Here is a 20803-nt window from a genome sequence, read left to right as displayed (position 1 = left end):
TGAGTGTTGGAATATATGATTTATTTCTTGGTTTGGCTTGATTTGGTGAAGTTTTCCATTTTATGAGGAATTTTCTGGTTGCATATGATCTTGATGGTGTGGTTGTTTTTGATGGTTGGTAATAAGGGGCTTTGACTCTAGTAGGTGTGACTAGTTGATAATTGCAATCAATTTTGGATTTGGAAGAATTTCTGGAAAATTAGGGTTCTTGAAGCTACATTCTGTCCGAAATTTTAGGTCATAGCTAGAGGCCGAATTGGACTTTGCTCAAAACATGAAAGTTGTAGGTATTGGTGAGTATGAAGTGTCTACAAAATTTCAGGGCATTTGGAGTAGTATAGAGAGAGTTATGCCGTTTTTACTGTTGCTGTTTTTGGTGAACAGAATGTGCGGAACTGCGATAGTAATTGCCTATTTTGACTGGATTTGGTTTGGATTTTGAAGTTGGTGTCTTCTGATGAAATGTTACTGGATGTCTTAGCTATCATATTCCTTTGGAATTTCGGCATTTGGACTTGTATAGACTGAGTTATAGTAATTACAGTTTTGTGTGATTTGCAAACCTGTTTTGGGAATTCTGGTATAGTATTTTGCATTTTTGACCTAGTTGTGCTAGGATTTGGATTGAGTGACCTTCTGTGATGTTGTAGCCCTATCTTTTAGCTTCGAAATGGTGGGTCTTACACCTTCGTCCGATAATCATAGGGCATTTGGTGCCATTACCGCAAAAAGGAAGTCAAAAACTGTTTTTTTTAGGGCCAAAGCTAATTGCATTTCCGAATTTTCTGGTTTTCTCTAATGATTGTATATGTTTATGGAACCCTATTGGGGTCATATTTGGCATTGGTTTACGACTCGTTATCGAGTCTCATTGTACTTGCTTGCATATTTTAGGGCTTGACTTTCCTTTCCGGTTAATTTCCTAGCTAAATGACTTGAATGACTTGAAGCCTAGTGAACGGCTTTTGGAAGTGAGATTATTTTTGTATGAGATGTTGGGACTGATTTGAGAAAATAATGAAGCCAAAATGGCTGGGAAATTAGGTAAACACAAAGGGTGTGCTGCCCAAATTTTCACTCAAGGACTAAGTTTTTATTGGAATTTGTATATTTTCGTTTGACAAATATTATGACTGTTTTATCATTTCCAAACATGATACCTCTTCGATTTAAAACGCCAAATGTTTACTTACTCCGTACCCAAAATATAGAAGTGTGAGTTAGGGTTTTATCGGTCACAAGTGAACTACTTTCAAGTACGATTTTAAGAGTCTTTTTGTTTTTCCATATGTTTTTCATCCTTGGTTCCCAACAACCCTCTTCTTACTTGGAAGTCATCTTTACACGTTTTACTCCTAATGAGTCGGGTTTCTTTGTTTTGCTCGATAAACTATAATGTGTTCTCTTGTTCAATCTTAGGTTTTTTCAGTGACTGAGGGTTATCCGGAGGGATATTTTACACATTATTTTGCGTGCCTAGGTGAGTGTTCCTTGTTTGCTATATCCCTTGACTTATTGGCCTGTTATTATGAATTGATAATGTGTTACGTGCTTTCAATGATTGTTAAAACGCGTTTTCTAGGCGAGTGTGTACTTTATCGCACTCGACCTAAATAAATATGAAATTTTCAATGATTAATGATTAAATGCTAGTTGTGCATGAATGTAAGCCGTTTGGCTGAACTGGTCACTGCCCTTCGTTACCGATCGAATCGGGCGATATGGTGACCCTGGGTGAATTTGGTATACTCGAGTATTACCTTGTAGTCCGGCTACGTCCGGATGGGAGGAGTCCGGTCAATGTCCGGATGGGTGGAGTCCGGCCAACGTCCGGAAGAAAAAAAAAAGAGATGAACGAGGGATTCTACTTACAAAAAAATATATTGGAAACGATTGGAGGAATAAGGGGAAATGTCAAGAGAACGAACAAACAAATAGCTCCATGTGAGCCCGTATCCTTTTAATGAATGTTACTATCGCTTTCCATTGAAAATGTTTCTTGAATTATTGATACTCCATGTGCGATATATTGAATTGTTTGTTTGATTACCTGTTCGGAACCTCACTGAGCTTTTAGCTCACCCCTTTAGTTTTGTTTTCCTTAACAGGGGACGGCGAGCAGAATGAGAGCACAGACTAGCCAGTTTAGTTCTTTTGTTTCTTTTGTTTCTTTTGTAGTGGTTCTCGCCTTGTGCTTGGCACGGGCTGGACGTATGAAGGATTGAGAACCTTTGTATATTCAATCTTTACACTTCCGTTTGGGTTTGTCAATGTATATAAGTTTCGATGTTTGCTATATGAATTCTTGTGGTTTTATTTCGAATTTGATTAAGGAACGACTGAGTCCCGGCGAGAGCTGGGCAGGCGACCCGCCAAACCCTCTGGTTCGCCTTAGGGGAAGGTGGGGTCGTCACAGTTGGTATCAGAGCTTAGGCTTTAGATCTCTGTAGTGTATCCTAGGCTTGAAGTTTAGGATGCCGGACTGTGGGATTTGATTTGACTTGAAAGTTAAGTGATTGAGCAATAAAACCTATAGCTGCTTCGCGTGGTCTCTGCGTGGAGTGACCCTGGACTAAGTGGTGAATAAGTATGAGGGATTAAGTGAAGCCTTGAATTGCGAATGTTATAGGCCTTAAATCTTTCTCATGGTATCTGAGGACCACAGATAGGTATGTCAGGTAGGAATTCCGATCGTAGATAGTTTACTCTTGGGACTGCAGCTCGAGATGTGAATTATCTTATTTCGGATTCTCGTGCCTGAGTACTCTTGAGTTGCGGTGCTGTTAAGTACTTGAGACTTGCATTTTAGGAACATGAACAGGCTTTGTCTGACTAGAATGGGCACAAGAGGTTAGGGCCATCTGGTTTGGATAGTAAGTGACGTGAGAGACCGGACGGGCTGATACTGGGACGACTTCACCTTTTCCTTTTGATTTACCTATATATTGTTACTACATGACGTCAGTATACCTGTGTGTACATGATTATCTGTCCAACTTGATATGTAGATGTGTATTTGCTTATCTGTCTTCTTGATATGGCGTGTTATGTGCGTATATATTTAATTGTGTATTTGGAGTGCAAGAATTTGTTATTGTAGTCAATTTCCTTTGTTTATTTACTCAATTACCTTTTTGGGGGAAAAGAAAAGAAAAGAGAGGGGGAAAAACATATATATGGACGGGAGACGTAGTCGTGGACGTGGAGCTAGTCGCGGCCGTGGAGCTAGGCAAGCTCAAGAACCGAGAGAAGAAAGGGAAACAGTGGCCGAGCAAGAACAGGGACCGAGGGTTGAGGCTGGAGATCAAATGGCGACGGCGATGCACCAAATGACAAATATCTTAGCACGACTGGTAGATCAACAAGGTCAAATGCCAGTGAATCAACCCCGGAATCCTGAGATCGGAGAGGATAAGGCTCTTGAGAGGTTCCAAAAGTTTCTACCTCCGAAATTTCAAGGAGGGCCTGATCCGGATATAGCTGAGCAGTGGTTGGAGGCGATGATTAATATCTTTGCGGCTTTGAATTATACGGAGCAAAGACAAGTAAATTTTGCTGTATTTCAATTCGAAGGACCAGCCCGCGCGTGGTGGAATGTAATTAAGGCCAAGTGGGAAAGAGAACAGACGATATGGACATGGGCGAACTTTGTAAGGGCATTTAACGAAAAGTATCTCCCACCTTTAGTCCAAGAAAGGAGAGAGGACGAATTTATTGGGTTGCGTCAGGGAACCCTAAGTGTGGCCGAATATGAGACCAAATTTACTAGACTGTCTAAATTCGCTTCCGAATTGGTGGTTACGGAGCGACGGAGAATACGACGATTTATACAAGGACTAAATTTGGAAATCCAGGAGGCATTAGCGGCAGTCCAAGTTAATACCTTTACAGAGGCTCTTGAGAAGGCCCAAAGAATTGAGGATGTGAAAGCCCAAGTAAAAGCCTGTCAAACGCGGAAAAGAGATACATCCAACAGCACACCTGAGGAATCCAGAGAAAAGACAATGCTCTCCAAAGTGCAAAAAGTGAACCATTCACCTCGCCCACCTTGGACATTAAGAGCATTAGATGAAAGGTCTATGAAAGGAAGTCAGATCGGATCGAAGGACATTTCTCGAGAAGATCCAACAGTAGCTCCTCGATTGGCCTGTGGATACTGTGGAAAGGCAAATCACACTGAGAATGATTGCTGGCGGAAAAGGGGAAAATGTTTGATTTGTGGGAGTAGCAGTCATCAACTTATCAATTGCCCGAAGAAACAGCCACGAGAGGGTAGTGCTCAACAAGTGGAAGGAACCAAACTGAAACAAACCCATGAAAGAAGGAACCGAATGAATGGGCCAGCAAAAAGTTATGCGTTAGGCAACCAAGCAGTTCCGGACTCGTCTGAGGCAAATGAAGGTAAAAATTTCGAGGACGAAATTTCTTAAGGGGGAGAGAGTGTGAGAACCCGTAAAACCCTAATATTTTTTTCCGAGGGTTTATTTCCCCTTAATTGCATGTTTTCTGCATTTTCTGGCTTAGGAATATTTTCTTGATGGATTTTATGAGCAATTAGAGTTGTAAGATGATTTTTCTAGTATTGGAGTAGTTTTAGAACAGTAAGAATATATATTGGACGTGGGACCCACGAGTGCGAAAAGTTCGGGAAAATTCGGCCAATACGGTTAAGTTTCGGATACTGTGGAAATTTTGTCGGGTGTTAAGAGATAAGTAGTGTGTGTGAAGTGATTGATGTGAGAGAGAAAAGAATGATAAGAATGCATTTAATGAGGTGCCATGTGTCATGTTCCCATTGGGTGGACTTTATGGTTTACTATTCTATTTTTTTTGACCTTTTGACCACTTGTTTAAATATCTTAAAAATTGAACAAAACTTACCATTTCTTGCTCCTTGATGGCCGAACCTCTCATCCAAGAAGAAAGAAAAACTCTTCCAAGTTTAAGCTTCCAACAAGCTCAAATCACCCAACTCAAGTGCTTAAACTAGAATCTACTCCATAAAATTCCTTCCTTTGGTGCTCTTGAGTGCTTAGTGAAGTTTTTTTTGGAGAGCTAAGGTGTCCACACTCCCTATCTCTCTTGATTACTTGGTAAGTGATACTTGAACCTCTACTACACCTAATGATGGTTATCTTATGCTTAGAAGTGGCTTGAGTGTTGGAATATATGATTTATTTCTTGGTTTGGCTTGATTTGGTGAAGTTTTCCATTTTATGAGGAATTTTCTGGTTGCATATGATCTTGATGGTGTGGTTGTTTTTGATGGTTGGTAATAAGGGGCTTTGACTCTAGTAGGTGTGACTAGTTGATAATTGCAATCAATTTTGGATTTGGAAGAATTTCTGGAAAATTAGGGTTCTTGAAGCTACATTCTGTCCGAAATTTTAGGTCATAGCTAGAGGCCGAATTGGACTTTGCTCAAAACATGAAAGTTGTAGGTATTGGTGAGTATGAAGTGTCTACAAAATTTCAGGGCATTTGGAGTAGTATAGAGAGAGTTATGCCGTTTTTACTGTTGCTGTTTTTGGTGAACAGAATGTGCGGAACTGCGATAGTAATTGCCTATTTTGACTGGATTTGGTTTGGATTTTGAAGTTGGTGTCTTCTGATGAAATGTTACTGGATGTCTTAGCTATCATATTCCTTTGGAATTTCGGCATTTGGACTTGTATAGACTGAGTTATAGTAATTACAGTTTTGTGTGATTTGCAAACCTGTTTTGGGAATTCTGGTATAGTATTTTGCATTTTTGACCTAGTTGTGCTAGGATTTGGGTTGAGTGACCTTCTGTGATGTTGTAGCCCTATCTTTTAGCTTCGAAATGGTGGGTCTTACACCTTCGTCCGATAATCATAGGGCATTTGGTGCCATTACCGCAAAAAGGAAGTCAAAAACTGTTTTTTTTAGGGCCAAAGCTAATTGCATTTCCGAATTTTCTGGTTTTCTCTAATGATTGTATATGTTTATGGAACCCTATTGGGGTCATATTTGGCATTGGTTTACGACTCGTTATCGAGTCTCATTGTACTTGCTTGCATATTTTAGGGCTTGACTTTCCTTTCCGGTTAATTTCCTAGCTAAATGACTTGAATGACTTGAAGCCTAGTGAACGGCTTTTGGAAGTGAGATTATTTTTGTATGAGATGTTGGGACTGATTTGAGAAAATAATGAAGCCAAAATGGCTGGGAAATTAGGTAAACACAAAGGGTGTGCTGCCCAAATTTTCACTCAAGGACTAAGTTTTTATTGGAATTTGTATATTTTCGTTTGACAAATATTATGACTGTTTTATCATTTCCAAACATGATACCTCTTCGATTTAAAACGCCAAATGTTTACTTACTCCGTACCCAAAATATAGAAGTGTGAGTTAGGGTTTTATCGGTCACAAGTGAACTACTTTCAAGTACGATTTTAAGAGTCTTTTTGTTTTTCCATATGTTTTTCATCCTTGGTTCCCAACAACCCTCTTCTTACTTGGAAGTCATCTTTACACGTTTTACTCCTAATGAGTCGGGTTTCTTTGTTTTGCTCGATAAACTATAATGTGTTCTCTTGTTCAATCTTAGGTTTTTTCAGTGACTGAGGGTTATCCGGAGGGATATTTTACACATTATTTTGCGTGCCTAGGTGAGTGTTCCTTGTTTGCTATATCCCTTGACTTATTGGCCTGTTATTATGAATTGATAATGTGTTACGTGCTTTCAATGATTGTTAAAACGCGTTTTCTAGGCGAGTGTGTACTTTATCGCACTCGACCTAAATAAATATGAAATTTTCAATGATTAATGATTAAATGCTAGTTGTGCATGAATGTAAGCCGTTTGGCTGAACTGGCCACTGCCCTTCGTTACCGATCGAATCGGGCGATATGGTGACCCTGGGTGAATTTGGTATACTCGAGTATTACCTTGTAGTCCGGCTACGTCCGGATGGGAGGAGTCCGGTCAATGTCCGGATGGGTGGAGTCCGGCCAACGTCCGGAAGAAAAAAAAAAGAGATGAACGAGGGATTCTACTTACAAAAAAATATATTGGAAACGATTGGAGGAATAAGGGGAAATGTCAAGAGAACGAACAAACAAATAGCTCCATGTGAGCCCGTATCCTTTTAATGAATGTTACTATCGCTTTCCATTGAAAATGTTTCTTGAATTATTGATACTCCATGTGCGATATATTGAATTGTTTGTTTGATTACCTGTTCGGAACCTCACTGAGCTTTTAGCTCACCCCTTTAGTTTTGTTTTCCTTAACAGGGGACGGCGAGCAGAATGAGAGCACAGACTAGCCAGTTTAGTTCTTTTGTTTCTTTTGTTTCTTTTGTAGTGGTTCTCGCCTTGTGCTTGGCACGGGCTGGACGTATGAAGGATTGAGAACCTTTGTATATTCAATCTTTACACTTCCGTTTGGGTTTGTCAATGTATATAAGTTTCGATGTTTGCTATATGAATTCTTGTGGTTTTATTTCGAATTTGATTAAGGAACGACTGAGTCCCGGCGAGAGCTGGGCAGGCGACCCGCCAAACCCTCTGGTTCGCCTTAGGGGAAGGTGGGGTCGTCACAAATTTAGGGGAAGTGCTGTCCAATTTTTCTAGGCCGATTGGTTCCTTTAAGTTTGAATTGGCTTGTGATAGAAATGAAGGGCTTTTGGGTTGTTGAACCTAGGGCTTCATGTTACCTTTTTGTTCCCAAAAATCATGTTTTGTACCCTTGCATTAGTAATTATTTGGCGAGGCATACGACTAGTAGTCGAGCCTTACATGTGCATTTTGTTTACTCGATTCTGGATGTGAAACCTTCAATTGGTTTACTTTGATTATTTTAGGGTTTCTTGGCGATTAAAGCCAATCCGAAGTGAAAACTTTTGAGGTATCTGTACTTGAACCGGTGAGTGTACCACTCCCCTCCATTGCTGTTTAACTTGATTTCTGCTCTGCAATCTGTTTAATTTGTTTGAGACGAGGGTGTACTTTATCACACTCGTTCTCTTGTCTGTTCATATGCCAATTTTGGTGTCAATCTGAATCTGTATCTGTATCTGATATATGTATCTGTATCTGTATCTGTATCTGTTCGGACGTCGTTTGGACACTTGTAACCAACGACCTTTCTGTGACCTATGAGCTCAAATCCTGTGGCTAAATTATTCGAGTCGGGCCGGCAAAGGCCTGGACGATTAGATAACGAACCACGGTAGTCTGTTTTGGGATCTTTCGGTATTGAGACCCTTGATTCCGGTATACTCGAGTATTACCATTTCTGTTTCTATTGAGGTGAGCGGGCCCGGTAAAGGGGTGTTTGGTGGACGGAATTTGGTGTAAAATGGGATCTACGGACGTGTTGGTTCTATATACGTTGACGGAGAGTCAACCGGCTTGGATCAAGTACTGCGCTGGAAAGCTGGCTCCTGAGAGTCACCTGTATCCTTCCTATTTGAGTTCTTGTGTTTACCTGTCTTACTTTATAGCGAGCATGTGTATCTGGTTTGTATAACGTGAAATACCTGATTTTTCTGCTACATGTTTGGTACCTCATTGGGCGTAAGCTCACCCCCTCCTCGTTATCTTTGTTTTCCTTACAGGAACCTCCTTTGGAAATCATGATTTTGAGAAGCGAGTTGAGCTAGTTAGAAAATCTTTTGTTCTGTTGTATAGCTCCTCGAGAATGAGCAAACCCTAAATGTATTTCGTTTCACTGGTTCCATTTGAATTGTAAACCTAGTGACATGTATATATGAAAGCGTTTTCTCCATGTTTAAGCTTGGCGGTCTTCAATCGTTGATTTCTTTTGGATCCTATCTCGCGTAATATCGGATTTGTGTGATTCGACTCCGTAGTCCTGGCGAGAGCTGGACAGGCGGTCCGCTGAACCCTTTGGTTCGCCGTAGGGTGAGGTGGGGCTGTCACAAAAACAAATCTAATCTTTCTATTTTGGCAAACTTCAATCCTCTCCTCTTTTGAATACCTCTAATTACTCCTTTTCAGAACCCAAACAGACCATGGCTAGGGAAAAATATGAAGTTATGATTCTATAGAGACTCGTCCTAAGGATGGCTTTTGAAAACTTATCACTGGTAGGGTTTCAAAAGGCAATTTTGGAGTTGCTGTAGTTGTAAGGAATTGATATGGATTTTGGACCATCGGATCAGTAAAAGATCGGGAATAGCTTCTAATCTTCATAGATCATTATTGCTACAAACTGGAATTGGAAGTTGATGCTATTAATATTTTTAATCTTTTAAACCAATATGATACTGCTATTTACAATGTGCTATGGTTATAACTGATTGTAGGTATCTTATCGTATTTTGGCAGCAAGTCTTGATCAAAGCATGTAAGCAGTGAAGCAAATCAGATGGTAGATTGTTTAGCTAATGTATAGGATGCTAACAATAGGATATCTTTTATTATGATGTTATGCCCCACCATCTTTTAGTTGCAAGATGACTGTTTGGGGATTTTATTCTCATTTTGTATGATTGTATATTATTTTAAAGTTCCTTTTATGAAAAAAAACTTCTAAAACTACAAAAAGCTAAAACTGTAGCTTATTTTTACTATTTAATAAAATTACAAAAACATAACTGCAAAGATATTGATGCATTTTTATGTAACTTTTCATATTTAATATCTAAATTTGAATAATTGAGCATTTATAGGCAATATTGAAAATCACACCGCACATCGTGCGGTGTTATCCTCCTAGCTCATTTCAAACAACGGAAACCAAACGGTCCAAACTGTCCCACGCCTTTTGCATTTCTAAAATTATGTCTAAGACAGCGGACTTTCTACGCAAATACCAAGAAGTTCCACACGACATCTAATCCGGTTTTCAGGAAAAAGCCGAATGCTACCGATCAGCGGCTCCAACGTTGTGGCCGTGGACATGCATCCACGCCATTTGCAACCTTCGATGTATCTAATAAATCTAATATGTAAAAAGACAAATGAACTAAATGGGCCAATCTCCATTTGAGTCCATCGGTTTTGCATTATCCTATTATGTTCCCCAAAGGTTTCATTTGGTGGTATTATTACCTCAGCAATTTAAACTTTGTAAATTCAATAGATTTGACAAATTGCTTTTGAATTTTAACTGAATATTATTTGAATATTTTATTTTTTTAACCAATTTGAACTATGTTAGTTGACAAAATTACTCATGGTATATATAATTAAAAAATATTAAAAATGCTAAATTTTCAAATTCATACCTTATTTAATTATTTATTCTAAAGGTACAAGTTTTCAATGCAACAAAAGTTTGAACTTAGGATGGAGAAGTAAGGACTTATTTGATCCCAAATTGCTAAGATTGCTTTTAGGGGAAACATTGATGATTGTAACAATTAATATATTTGTGTTTTTTTTCTTCTTTCTTAGTCTTGTTTCCAAATTTCTTACACTACACCCAACTTGATCTTTTAAATTAACAACATAACAAAAAGAATGAATCTATTAATGCTCAGAAAGAGCTCTACCAAATTACATAGTTATAATATCATTAAGGAGGAGATTATGTGACAAGTCCAAATACTAATGGATATTGTATTAAAAATAAAAATTTGTCCTAAAAAAAGATAATTAAATGTGATCTAGAAAAAAAGGTAACATAATTTTGCATTAGGCATCTTCGCATATATGTGGATTAAACAACTATGACTAATTCTTTTAATTTAATATAATTAATTAAGTCCAAAAATAAAGACTAAGCATGCTTAAAGGTCCATATAGCCTTTTCAAAAGTTCTAGACGTCAAAAGAGAAAAGCTTTTGCCATTCATATCCCATTCAAAAAATTCAATAACTCAAGGTTCAACTTAGGATTGAAAGACCCATTAAACTACTCGATTTGCGACTAAGTACGAATTCGTTTGAACTTGTTTTGTGAACTAAGCAAAATAAATTTGAATAGTATTTTATATTTGATAAACTTTTAAATTCAGTTCGAGTTTAGCTAATTTAGCATAAATTAGAATTTATAAATTAAAAATTCAACCTCAGTTCAATTTGGTAAAAACTTATTTGAACTCGATTAGGTAAGTAAATAAGTTAAATTTGAATAGCAACTCAAATTCATCAAAATAATCAAACTTGCTTAAACAATAAGGTATTCACCTTAATTAGACTAGTTTATACGGGTTAATATCAGAAACCTCCCTTGAGGTTTTTTCTAATCACACCTAGCACCCCTCATGTTTTCGAAATCACACTTAGCACCCCTGGAATGACAACTTTGGTATCATTGTCAACCCCTCATTATTTTTGTTCCGCTTTTACCCTCCTTGTGAACTCTATTTATGTAGAGTTAATTTCGGAAACCTCCCTTGAGGTTTTCCCTAAATTATGTAAAACTATTCTGTAATTATGTAATATTTTTTGTACAAAGTGTAACTCTAATTGAACTATTTGTAAAACTTATCAACACAAATACGATTATTACATATTGGACCCATATATACACTAACAATTTATCACATTTCTATTGTAACGATGTACAAGAAATTTACATAAAATTACAAAATGTTCAAAAAATGTTACACTATATAGGGATGGTTGATCTAACAACTGTTCCTATCCCACTCCCTAATATTAAATAGTCATGGAGTTTCCAGTAATGTTAACTTTTTGCAATTCCTAAGTGAATAATAACACAATCTGAAAGTATTTCAAAGATGATGGGAATTCATGAGTATATAGCATCAACAAGCAATTTCTACTTGACAATAGGGTATCGCAATATTAATAACTTATAAACTCCATTCAACTAGGATGCACAAAAAGCTATTTATACTACCTCATTTTCACAAAAATGGAAGAGCAAGTTTATTTACAACTACAACCACATATTGAAACTATTGTTGCCATTATGAGAATCCATATTCACATTTTTCTTTTATCTCCGTTCAGATCAATGTAACATTTTTTAAACAATGTGTAACTCTATGTGAATTATTTGTAAAACTTAATAACAAAAACACAATCTATTATAAAGATGTACAAGAAACTTACATAAAATTACAAAATGTTCAAAACATGTTACACTGTTCAGGCACGATTTTGTAGTGTTACCAAAGTTGGTGGGATGTGAGTTACGTAAATAGAGTTCACAAGGAGGGTAAAAGTGGAACAAAAATAATGAGGGGTTGACAATGATACCAAAATTGTCATTCCAGGGGTGCTAAGTGTGATTTCGAAAACTTGAAGGGTGCTAGGTGTGATTAGAAGAAACCTCAAGGGAGGTTTCTGATATTAACCCTAGTTTATACCCTGATTCAACTCAATTGTGAGAGGACCAAATTGATACCATCTAAAAAAAGGAGAGAACCAAAAGCACAATAAAAAAAAGTACTAACAATAAAAGTTCGGCATTTGCCAGGCAGCTCAGCTGTTGACGCCTGCTGACGGCCACGCCGTCTCCGAGTTATGACTTTTTAGAATATGACCGATGTATCCCACCCACATTCTTTGAATATTTCAAATTATTCCCATCTTCCATCAATTCTTCAATCAAAATAGAGTATTTTCCCATATTCCCCTTCCTTTAAGGCCTTCAGCTCCATCAGCGCCATCTTTCACGTCCCGACCCAGGAAAAATACGCAAATAATTGGAACCCACTTGATCAAAATTTGATCTTGGCTTGACTCTGTGGGGAATTTGGCACTGCCACTGTTTCTGTAATAGTAATAGATAGAGAAAAATATGAAGAGCAGAAGCAGTGGAAAAGTGTCTGTGAAATGGATTCCTATTTTCTCTATTTCCTTCTTCTTTATTGGCATGCTCTTTACTAACAGGTCAGCGGCCTTTTTATCAATTTGGAAAATTGGATTTTGATTTAGTTTAGTTTTTTTTTTTTGGTGTTTCAATTGATCTGGGTTTTGCAGATTTTGGGTCCCACCAGAATCTGGCGGTCAGCTGATATCTCAGCACAGACGGGAGCAAGAGCTTCAGATCATCTCTGAGGACTGTACAACCAAGAAGGTCAGTTTAGTTCAATTCCAGTTTAAAAAGTTTTGTTTTCTGTTTTGTGAGTTTATTTTTCACAATTGCTCAATTTTAATGGGGCAGTTAGAATTGTGAAAAAAGTACAGATCTTTTGATGCTTATCTATATTCAGAATACGATTTTTGGTTGAATTAGAAATCAGGAGAACAGGATAAGGATGTGATGGATGAGGTTTATAAAACCCATGAAGCAATTCAGTAAGTTAATTTTCATTATTTTTGTTCCTCTTTTTTCTTGTTCTTTGTCTTTTTAGTGGAACTTTTATATTGAGTAGATTGCTAATGTTATTTTACTAGGACATTGGACAAGTCGATTTCGATGCTTCAGATGGAGTTGGCGGCCAGTAGGAGTAGCAAGGAAATGGGGAAACCTGATAGGAGTTCATCTGCATCTTCCAAAGAAGGGGCTCCAAGAAAGAAGGCGTTCATAGTTATTGGAATCAATACTGCTTTTAGTAGCAGGAAAAGGCGTGATTCAGTTAGAGAGACATGGATGCCTCAAGGTAATTAAAATTCATTCTTCACATCCTTATGGATCTCAAGACGCTGCAGACTTTTCAGATATAAAGATTTTTTCTTTTCTTGTCATTACATTAGGTGAAAAGCTTGTCAAACTGGAGGAAGAGAAGGGGATTGTTGTCCGTTTTATGATTGGCCATAGGTAATCTGCAACTTCGTTCACTTCAAAAGCTTAATTGTTGAGGAATTTTTTCTTTAAAGAGTTGCGTATGTCAAAGTGCCAGTCCAAGATGCTGTTCCATCCCTAGAAATGTTTGATCATATTTGTGAAAATTAAGACTTATTTTCACATCAATTGTGCAAAAGGTCAAATTTATTAGCAGCAACTATTCTGTTGCGCTCCTCTAGGTCTTTTTTGTGTGGCTTGCCAATAGAGTTAACAGCCCCGTGTAGGATGTATATCAACAGATCACTAAATCATAATTTTAACCCCACTTTTGTTCATAACAAATTATGTGTTTGGTCCACATATGGCAACTCGTAAGCAAGGAATTGCTTACAGTCTCCTTATGGTTCTTTATTCAGATTTCTCCAATTATTGGTTTTATCATAAACCCAAAATACAGAGAAAGCTTGTCTTGTTTTCCAAGCAACAGCACTTGAATTTAAAGGGTATTCAGAATGATAACACAGAATGATAACAAACTAGATGGTGGTTAAGCTATGTTTTCTTTTTAAGGAGACTTTTGAAGCATATATCTCAATATGCAAATAGCAAGCTTCTTGCAAATGAATTATTGTCTACAATAACTAATTCCTGATCATGATAATGCCACAATGACCGAAAGTTAGTTCTTTCAGTGTGTGCTAGTGTATTGTTGTAAAACATGCTTCCCTGTTTGAATAGATGTAAGAGTATTGTCTTACAATTTCTCTGATCTAGTAGGAGGGGAGGGTTTTCTGATGTGCCTTCTGGGGTTGTTAGGTGAAAATCAGTTGTTGCACTTTTCACGGACACATAAGTGACTTAAGATTTTGGAGTTTTTGATCGTGAAAAAACATCATGAGGATTATTGAATTGAGTTGGCTTATGCTTATTAGGAAAATCCCATTACAACTATCACGGGCTTCTAGAAATGGATTTTGGCACGAGTCTATCTGATTTTAGAAGCTTCACTGGAAATATCATATTGGGTTGGCTCATGGTGAATACATGACTTGTAATAATCTTAAGTTTCTTTTCTGTTGTAAGAGTAACATGCTGGTAGGAGTTCAGGACGATTGACATTTGTTCTCTTTCATTTTTCGTGTATTGTCAAATATAAGCAGAAATATATTTTTTGGTGGTCATAAAGAGACACTCCGTTTTAAGTCCTAGGAACCCATGTAGGGTCCCTTTGTGGTATTTATACCTGGGCTATTCTAGTCTATGTAGGATGGCTGTTGGAGTACCAGTTCTTCAGCGTGCACTAATTCCCAAAATTTGATTAAAGCTAGAAACCAATAGCATTTTCTTGTTTGCCTTCAGTACTATGCTAGCATTTTTAGCTCGTGAACCCAGCATGCTTCGTTTTCTTTATCGTGGTCATCAACAACTTCTAAATGGGGAAACTGATAAGCTTTGTGAAAAAGTGTTTGCTTCAGCATAGCTAGAAGCTACTTTTAGAATATAAAATGATATTTATTGAGCCTAATTTGGTGAAAACTCATGAGCTTTTTAGCCGGTGCTCTGCATTTTCTAGTGTTTAGTTACAGAAACGGCTTTGTTAGGTTTTTAGATGCCCTGAATTTGATTGAAATTTAGGGCAGGCCATCATAAGCAAGAATCTTTTTTTTTTTTTTTGGGAAAAAAATCTCTAGTTTATTGGTATGCCAGAGAAGATACTTAAGGAGTGGAGTTTCATATATTGTTAATATCAAGAAGCCAAAGATAGACCACATTTTAGTTTATTGTCTGCTTTGATGGATGAACTTTACAATTTTGGTTAGCTGCAAGTTAAATCAGTGTTTGAAGGCATCATGTGCATTACCTGATATTTGAAGATGAACAGGGAATCAAGTGAATATGGTAATTTATTGGTTTTTGAGCTAGACTATTGTACATGGAGTAAGGGTGTGTGAATTGTAAATGGAAGGGGAAGGTTGTACGTAGGTCAAGTAGTGTTTGCTTTGGTAAGTTTTCCAATCAATACTGTAATGTTTACAGACACTAACAGGAATGAGCTAAATAACTCGTGCCATCACAAGCAATCAAATTAAAGAGGCAGATCTAGGGTTAAGATTTTTGACGTCCAAACAGTTACTGATACCCCACAAAATTAAATGGCATGACAAATTACCCCCCCTAGACATGGCCGTATTAATGTAAGCATAACGGGCATCAGAACCATTCCTTGATGTTAATTTGAGAATTTAGTGTCTTTATGGTTTCTCGCTTGTTACAAGAACTTAGCATAGCTGCATAGCTTCTCTTCTCATCTTCAAATAGATGCATGGAACATACTGGTTGTGCATATCGTTTCAGACACTATTGCTGTTATAGGTAAAACTGGAAAACAAAGTTGAGCTGATAGTTGTCTATGTTGATTAATCCAGTGCAACATCTAACAGCATACTGGACCGAGCTATTGATTCTGAAGAAGCTCAACACAAGGATTTCCTCAGGCTGGTAATATATAATCCCTTCGTCCAGTTTGAACAGGATAAAGATAAAAGAATTTACTGCCATTGCCCTTTTGTCGGTCCAACCCTTCGCATGTAAGCACCTTTTTATTAGTGCTCAAGTCTCAATCTCTTGCAGGAGCATGTAGAAGGATACCATGAATTATCAGCTAAAACAAAAATTTTCTTCTCCACTGCTGTAGCAAAGTGGGATGCTGATTTCTATGTCAAGGTTGATGATGATGTACATGTGAATCTGGGTACTTTCTGGCTTACTCTCCTTTCATTTTATACAGATTAAGGATCTCTCTGTTTACGATGATGTAACTCATTAGTCAGCAATGTTGTCTCTTTCAGGTGTGCTAGGTGCAACTCTTGCGCGTCATAGATCAAAACCAAGAATTTACATTGGATGTATGAAATCTGGGCCTGTTCTTTCTTCAAAGTAATAATGAAGCTTTCTACAATGATTCTTTTTATGTGTTTATTTTTTTACTCCATTCACATTATGCTCCCTTTTTTTGTTTTCTTTTTTTGGGTTTTTTTTTGGGGGTTGGGGGGGGGGGTGGTTCTGTTCTACTGCTTCTGGTAATAGTTTCTTATGTGCTATGAATATCTGTTGTCTAGGAATGTCAAATACCATGAGCCGGAGTACTGGAAATTTGGAGAAGAAGGAAACAAGTATTTTAGACATGCAACTGGGCAGATTTATGCGATTTCAAAGGATTTAGCTACTTACATCTCAATTAACCAGTAAGATTTACTTATTTCCGGATTGAACTATTCCTGTTATTTTCTTTTTAGTGACTTGTAAATGGAAATAAAATTCTGTTCACCAGAAGAATAGTGAATTGAGGCTTTGAAAGTTTGATCAAAGTTGATGATGGACCTAATTCTTAAGTTTTTGGATGTCTCAGTTGAATGAAATTTGAAACTGAAACTGATTGCAAATCCTCTTTAGTAAAGGGCCAACAGTAAAATGGAAAATATTGTGCAACACTTGTTTGACAGTTTCATATTTTGCATGTCCTGTTCTGATTTCTTGTTAGACTTTCAGTATTCTGTTTCTCTAATAACTGTAATTACAGGCCGATATTGCACAAGTATGCAAATGAAGATGTATCACTAGGTTCGTGGTTTATAGGTCTTGAAGTTGAGCACATTGATGAGCGCAGCATGTGCTGTGCAACCCCACCAGGTATTCTCCTTGGTTGGTATGATTAAAGCTTTTCTGCTTTTTATTGCATATTTTCTATGGTGAAGAAAATCTACCATGAGTTAGTGAGGGGTTAGACATGGACTGGTAATTATGGATGGATATATTATATGAGAGAGGCTGCAAAAATAACAACTTAAGCTGCAAAAAGCAGGGCTGCAGCATGAGACAGATTAAGGCCTTAATTTTGTAGCCTTTTGTTTTCTCTCTAGACTGTTACCCCTATTAGAAGGAAAGCAATCAAGCTCGAGAAAAATGGTTGTTCCTAATTTTATGCGGTTTTTCTGAAAGATCAAGATGGTATCTGGAAGCAGAGAGTGAACCATGAACTTAAGGTTATGGGAAGACTTCTTTTTGTACAAAAAATAGTTCTTGCTTTTAGTCCTATTTGTCTGTTGACAAAACGAGGAATTCCACTCTCTCTTTTCATTGACATTGAGCTTGATGCTTTTTGGTGGTAGACCAGCCTGTTGTTTCTCTAGTTTTGACTTTCTCATTCATGATGAGATTTATTTTTTTTGTTTGTTTTCAAAATGATTCGCACTTACTGAAAAAAAAGGCAACTAATGGTTGGAAAGTACTATTTTCACTTCTATTCTGCTTAAATTCCCTACAATCACCTAATGGGACCTGAAATCATGGCCAGTTCATGCATTGGCGTAACTATGTTTAGCATTTCCTCCTAATATATTTATCCAGCAATCACCTCTTGAATTTTGTTTCCACAAAATATGGTCAGCGTCAGGGAGTTATATGAACCACTAGCTTACATCTTCATATGTGATGCTATAATAATAGGCAGATATGTACTTAGTACAGAACATGTTATTCATTGAAGTATTATTTCACCATCACTTTCATCTCTTTACTTCATTGTTGTCTTGCAGAATGTGAATGGAAGGCGCAGGCTGGAAATGTATGTGTTGCTTCATTTGATTGGAGCTGCAGTGGAATTTGCAAATCAGTAGAGAAAATCAGATTTGTACATGAAAGGTGTGGTGAGGGAGAAGAAGCCGTCTGGAATGCTTTATTTTAATTTTGTATGGTTGCAGATAATTGTGGGTAGAGACAGTGGGCTGAGATTCCAGTTTCCATTGTCTTGAGTTGGCCACCTAATGCTCTAACAAGAGGGCGTCATTCAGACCAATGAAGGCTTGCTATTTTACCCCTGGATGGTCGTAGCTAAGAGAGCCTGTCCCCGTCTGATATGAAACCCATTGGCTTTGACCCCAGTGTAGCTTAACGTAAGGATGGGGTCTGAGAAGATAGTAATTTTGCGATGATTGGAATTCTGCTCAGCTTATTGGAGAATGCCGGATTTGTTAACAATTTTTCCCGTAAGAGGTAGCTGTATTTAGCATCAGTATTGATGGAATACTTGGTACTGAAAATCAATACTCCTTCCTCACCTCCAAATCCTTTGCCCAAGGGCTTTGCCAGCCCTTGGGCAAAATTAATATTGTTTCCGCTTCGCTTCTTAGTTGTTTTACCTGGGCATGTAGCTCTGTATCTCTTGTAATGTAGCACATTCTTGTTTTCCTTTTTCTGTCTTATGATAGTCTTCCTAGCTCAGTAGTTCTCCAGTTTCGCAAACTTCTTGTGAAACTTTCAAGTATGAAATCACCTATGAAGGGTTGGGTAAGTTATTTAAGTTTGTCTGGCAAGTTCTTTTTTATTTTTAACTAGTATTACATCCCAAACATTAAAAAAAAAAAAACATGTAAGCACTTGACACTTATTTTTGTAAGCACAATTTTACTCATGTGCTCTCTCTCTCTCTTCTCTCGTTTGTGAATTTAGTATGTGTTTGACTGTATGCATACTTTTCACCCATGTAAATAAAAATCTGATGCTTGCAAAGAACTTGCCGAGCAAGCATAGAAATTAAACATCTCCTGGTAGACTATAACCCCTCGAACCGATCAGAATAAACTCAAGATCTTGTATTCTTTGGGTTTTCGGTTTTCTAGTTCTTTCCTTTTCTCTCTTTTGCTTCTTGTTTTGTCTTGTAAATTTGATTGTTGGTAAACCGCCAACTTAGCAGGGGTATCTAACAAGCTATTTCTCATATACTATCACGATAAACTTCAAACACAAATGAATACATTAATAAATTAACATATGCTAGATCTATGATGAATAAAATGTTAAAGCCATGAAAGATACGTTGTTCGACCGGTAGAGGCATTACTCGGGTAATTTTGAATTCAGCTGATTGACTTCACAATTCCCTTGTAAGGAAAAAAAAAAAGCTATTAATTAATATTAAGTTCTTTTAACAAGTTTAAAAGGTATTTCTCAAGAAGCCATAATAATGTATTAGTTGTACTAAATAATTGTTCAATCAAGTTCACCTCATTTTCTTTCTAAAACAAGAATGTTGAAAAGTTCATGGGGGAAAATCGTCAATTTAGTTCTCAAACTATTTTACTAAAGCTGATTTGGTCCCTTAAAATTTTATCGCATAAATTAAGTCCCTTAACTAAAATTATTGTGCCAATTGAGGACCTATATGGTGTCGCCACCCAAAACACATGTTTCTGTACACAAACCAACGGCAAGGCAGGGGCTTTTTGGAAGTATTCAGTAGGATTTCTACGGGAAGCAAGACACTAAACATTTTGCATCCAAATTGGGGGAAACCTTTGGCGAGAAGCTAGAGGAAGATATTAGGGTTCTTCCACCTATTCCCAATTCAAGGTTACAACTAAAATGTCTTCAAGTACACAGAATGAAGTGCATAACAGATGGAGAAATTTGGACGCATGATCATCTAGCTCAGCTACAAATCGGTCTTCAAGGAAGGAGGCATATGGAAGTTCACATTTTGGAGGATCTAGCCTAGGAAAAGCTGAATACTACAATGGAGAGGAAATTGTGAAGTGCCATTGCCAAGAATCCTGCGGAATAGTGTCTTCTTGGACTGCAGCAAATCCGTCAAGAAGGTTCCGTGGATGTAGAAATTACGGTGTAATGAGACCAGCCAAATGCTTAAATTTTAATAATCTTCGTAGTGGTTGGGGTATATTTATTTAAGTTTTATTACTAATGACGGATTAATTTTGAATGCAGACATCTCATTGTTGCAATTTTTTTTTATGGTACGATCCGCCCTTGTCAGAGTATACAAAGAATACGATTTCAAAATTGTTAAGGGAACTAAGGAAAGCCGAAGGAGACAACAAGGAAATGAGGATAAAAATTCAAAAATTGAGAAAAAGCCCAGATGTTGATGTTGGTACTGGTAGGAGATTGCATCTTATTAATGGCAGTATGGGTTCACAATGCAAGAAGAAAGCCTGTGGAACTAGGACTCAAAATGTTGCATTAAAAATAGTGTAGTTGCTGGAAAAAAATAGCCTTTAGTAGGTTTAAACTGATTAGGCATGTTGCTACAAATTTGTGTAGGTACAAACTTGTGCAAGGCCAAGTTGGTATGTAATGTAATGTTCTCG

General features: G+C 37.3%; 2 protein-coding genes across 7 annotated transcripts in view; both read left to right on the top strand.

The window, feature by feature from the left end:
- The window catches only part of LOC113708095 (uncharacterized), a 31401-nt gene extending 26339 nt beyond the window's left edge, over positions 1 to 5062 (top strand). For all 4 annotated transcript variants that reach the window (XM_072068146.1, XM_072068145.1, XM_072068147.1 and 1 more), the window contains 2 exons: positions 1420 to 1480; positions 2109 to 5062. In XM_072068146.1, coding sequence (XP_071924247.1) covers positions 3177 to 4430 — 1254 coding nt within the window. In that variant the 5' untranslated portion in view covers positions 1420 to 1480; positions 2109 to 3176 and the 3' untranslated portion in view covers positions 4431 to 5062. The remainder of the gene's footprint in view (positions 1 to 1419; positions 1481 to 2108) is intronic.
- A 7415-nt stretch (positions 5063 to 12477) lies between these two features.
- On the top strand, positions 12478 to 18999 carry LOC113712412 (beta-1,3-galactosyltransferase 7). Of its 3 annotated transcripts, none has more exons than XM_027235827.2 (11): positions 12478 to 12802; positions 12893 to 12989; positions 13149 to 13210; positions 13310 to 13515; positions 13610 to 13673; positions 16067 to 16139; positions 16272 to 16392; positions 16490 to 16577; positions 16760 to 16885; positions 17221 to 17330; positions 18236 to 18999. In XM_027235827.2, the coding sequence occupies exons 1-11, from the start codon at positions 12711 to 12713 to the stop codon at positions 18382 to 18384; spliced, it is 1188 nt and encodes a 395-aa protein (XP_027091628.1). In that variant the 5' UTR covers positions 12478 to 12710; the 3' UTR covers positions 18385 to 18999. The 3 variants fall into 3 exon arrangements, with proteins under 3 accessions (XP_027091628.1, XP_071923393.1, XP_027091629.1); XM_072067292.1 differs by having other exon boundaries at positions 12554 to 12802; positions 16082 to 16139; positions 18236 to 18764; XM_027235828.2 differs by lacking the exon at positions 12478 to 12802 and having other exon boundaries at positions 13126 to 13210; positions 18236 to 18764.
- The last annotated feature ends 1804 nt before the right edge of the window (positions 19000 to 20803 follow it).

The sequence above is a fragment of the Coffea arabica genome, chromosome 10e, assembly GCF_036785885.1.
Source record: "Coffea arabica cultivar ET-39 chromosome 10e, Coffea Arabica ET-39 HiFi, whole genome shotgun sequence".
NCBI lineage: Eukaryota > Viridiplantae > Streptophyta > Magnoliopsida > Gentianales > Rubiaceae > Coffea > Coffea arabica.
The sequence above is the reverse complement of the archived record's forward strand: the minus strand, read 5'-3'. Positions and strand labels throughout refer to the sequence as shown.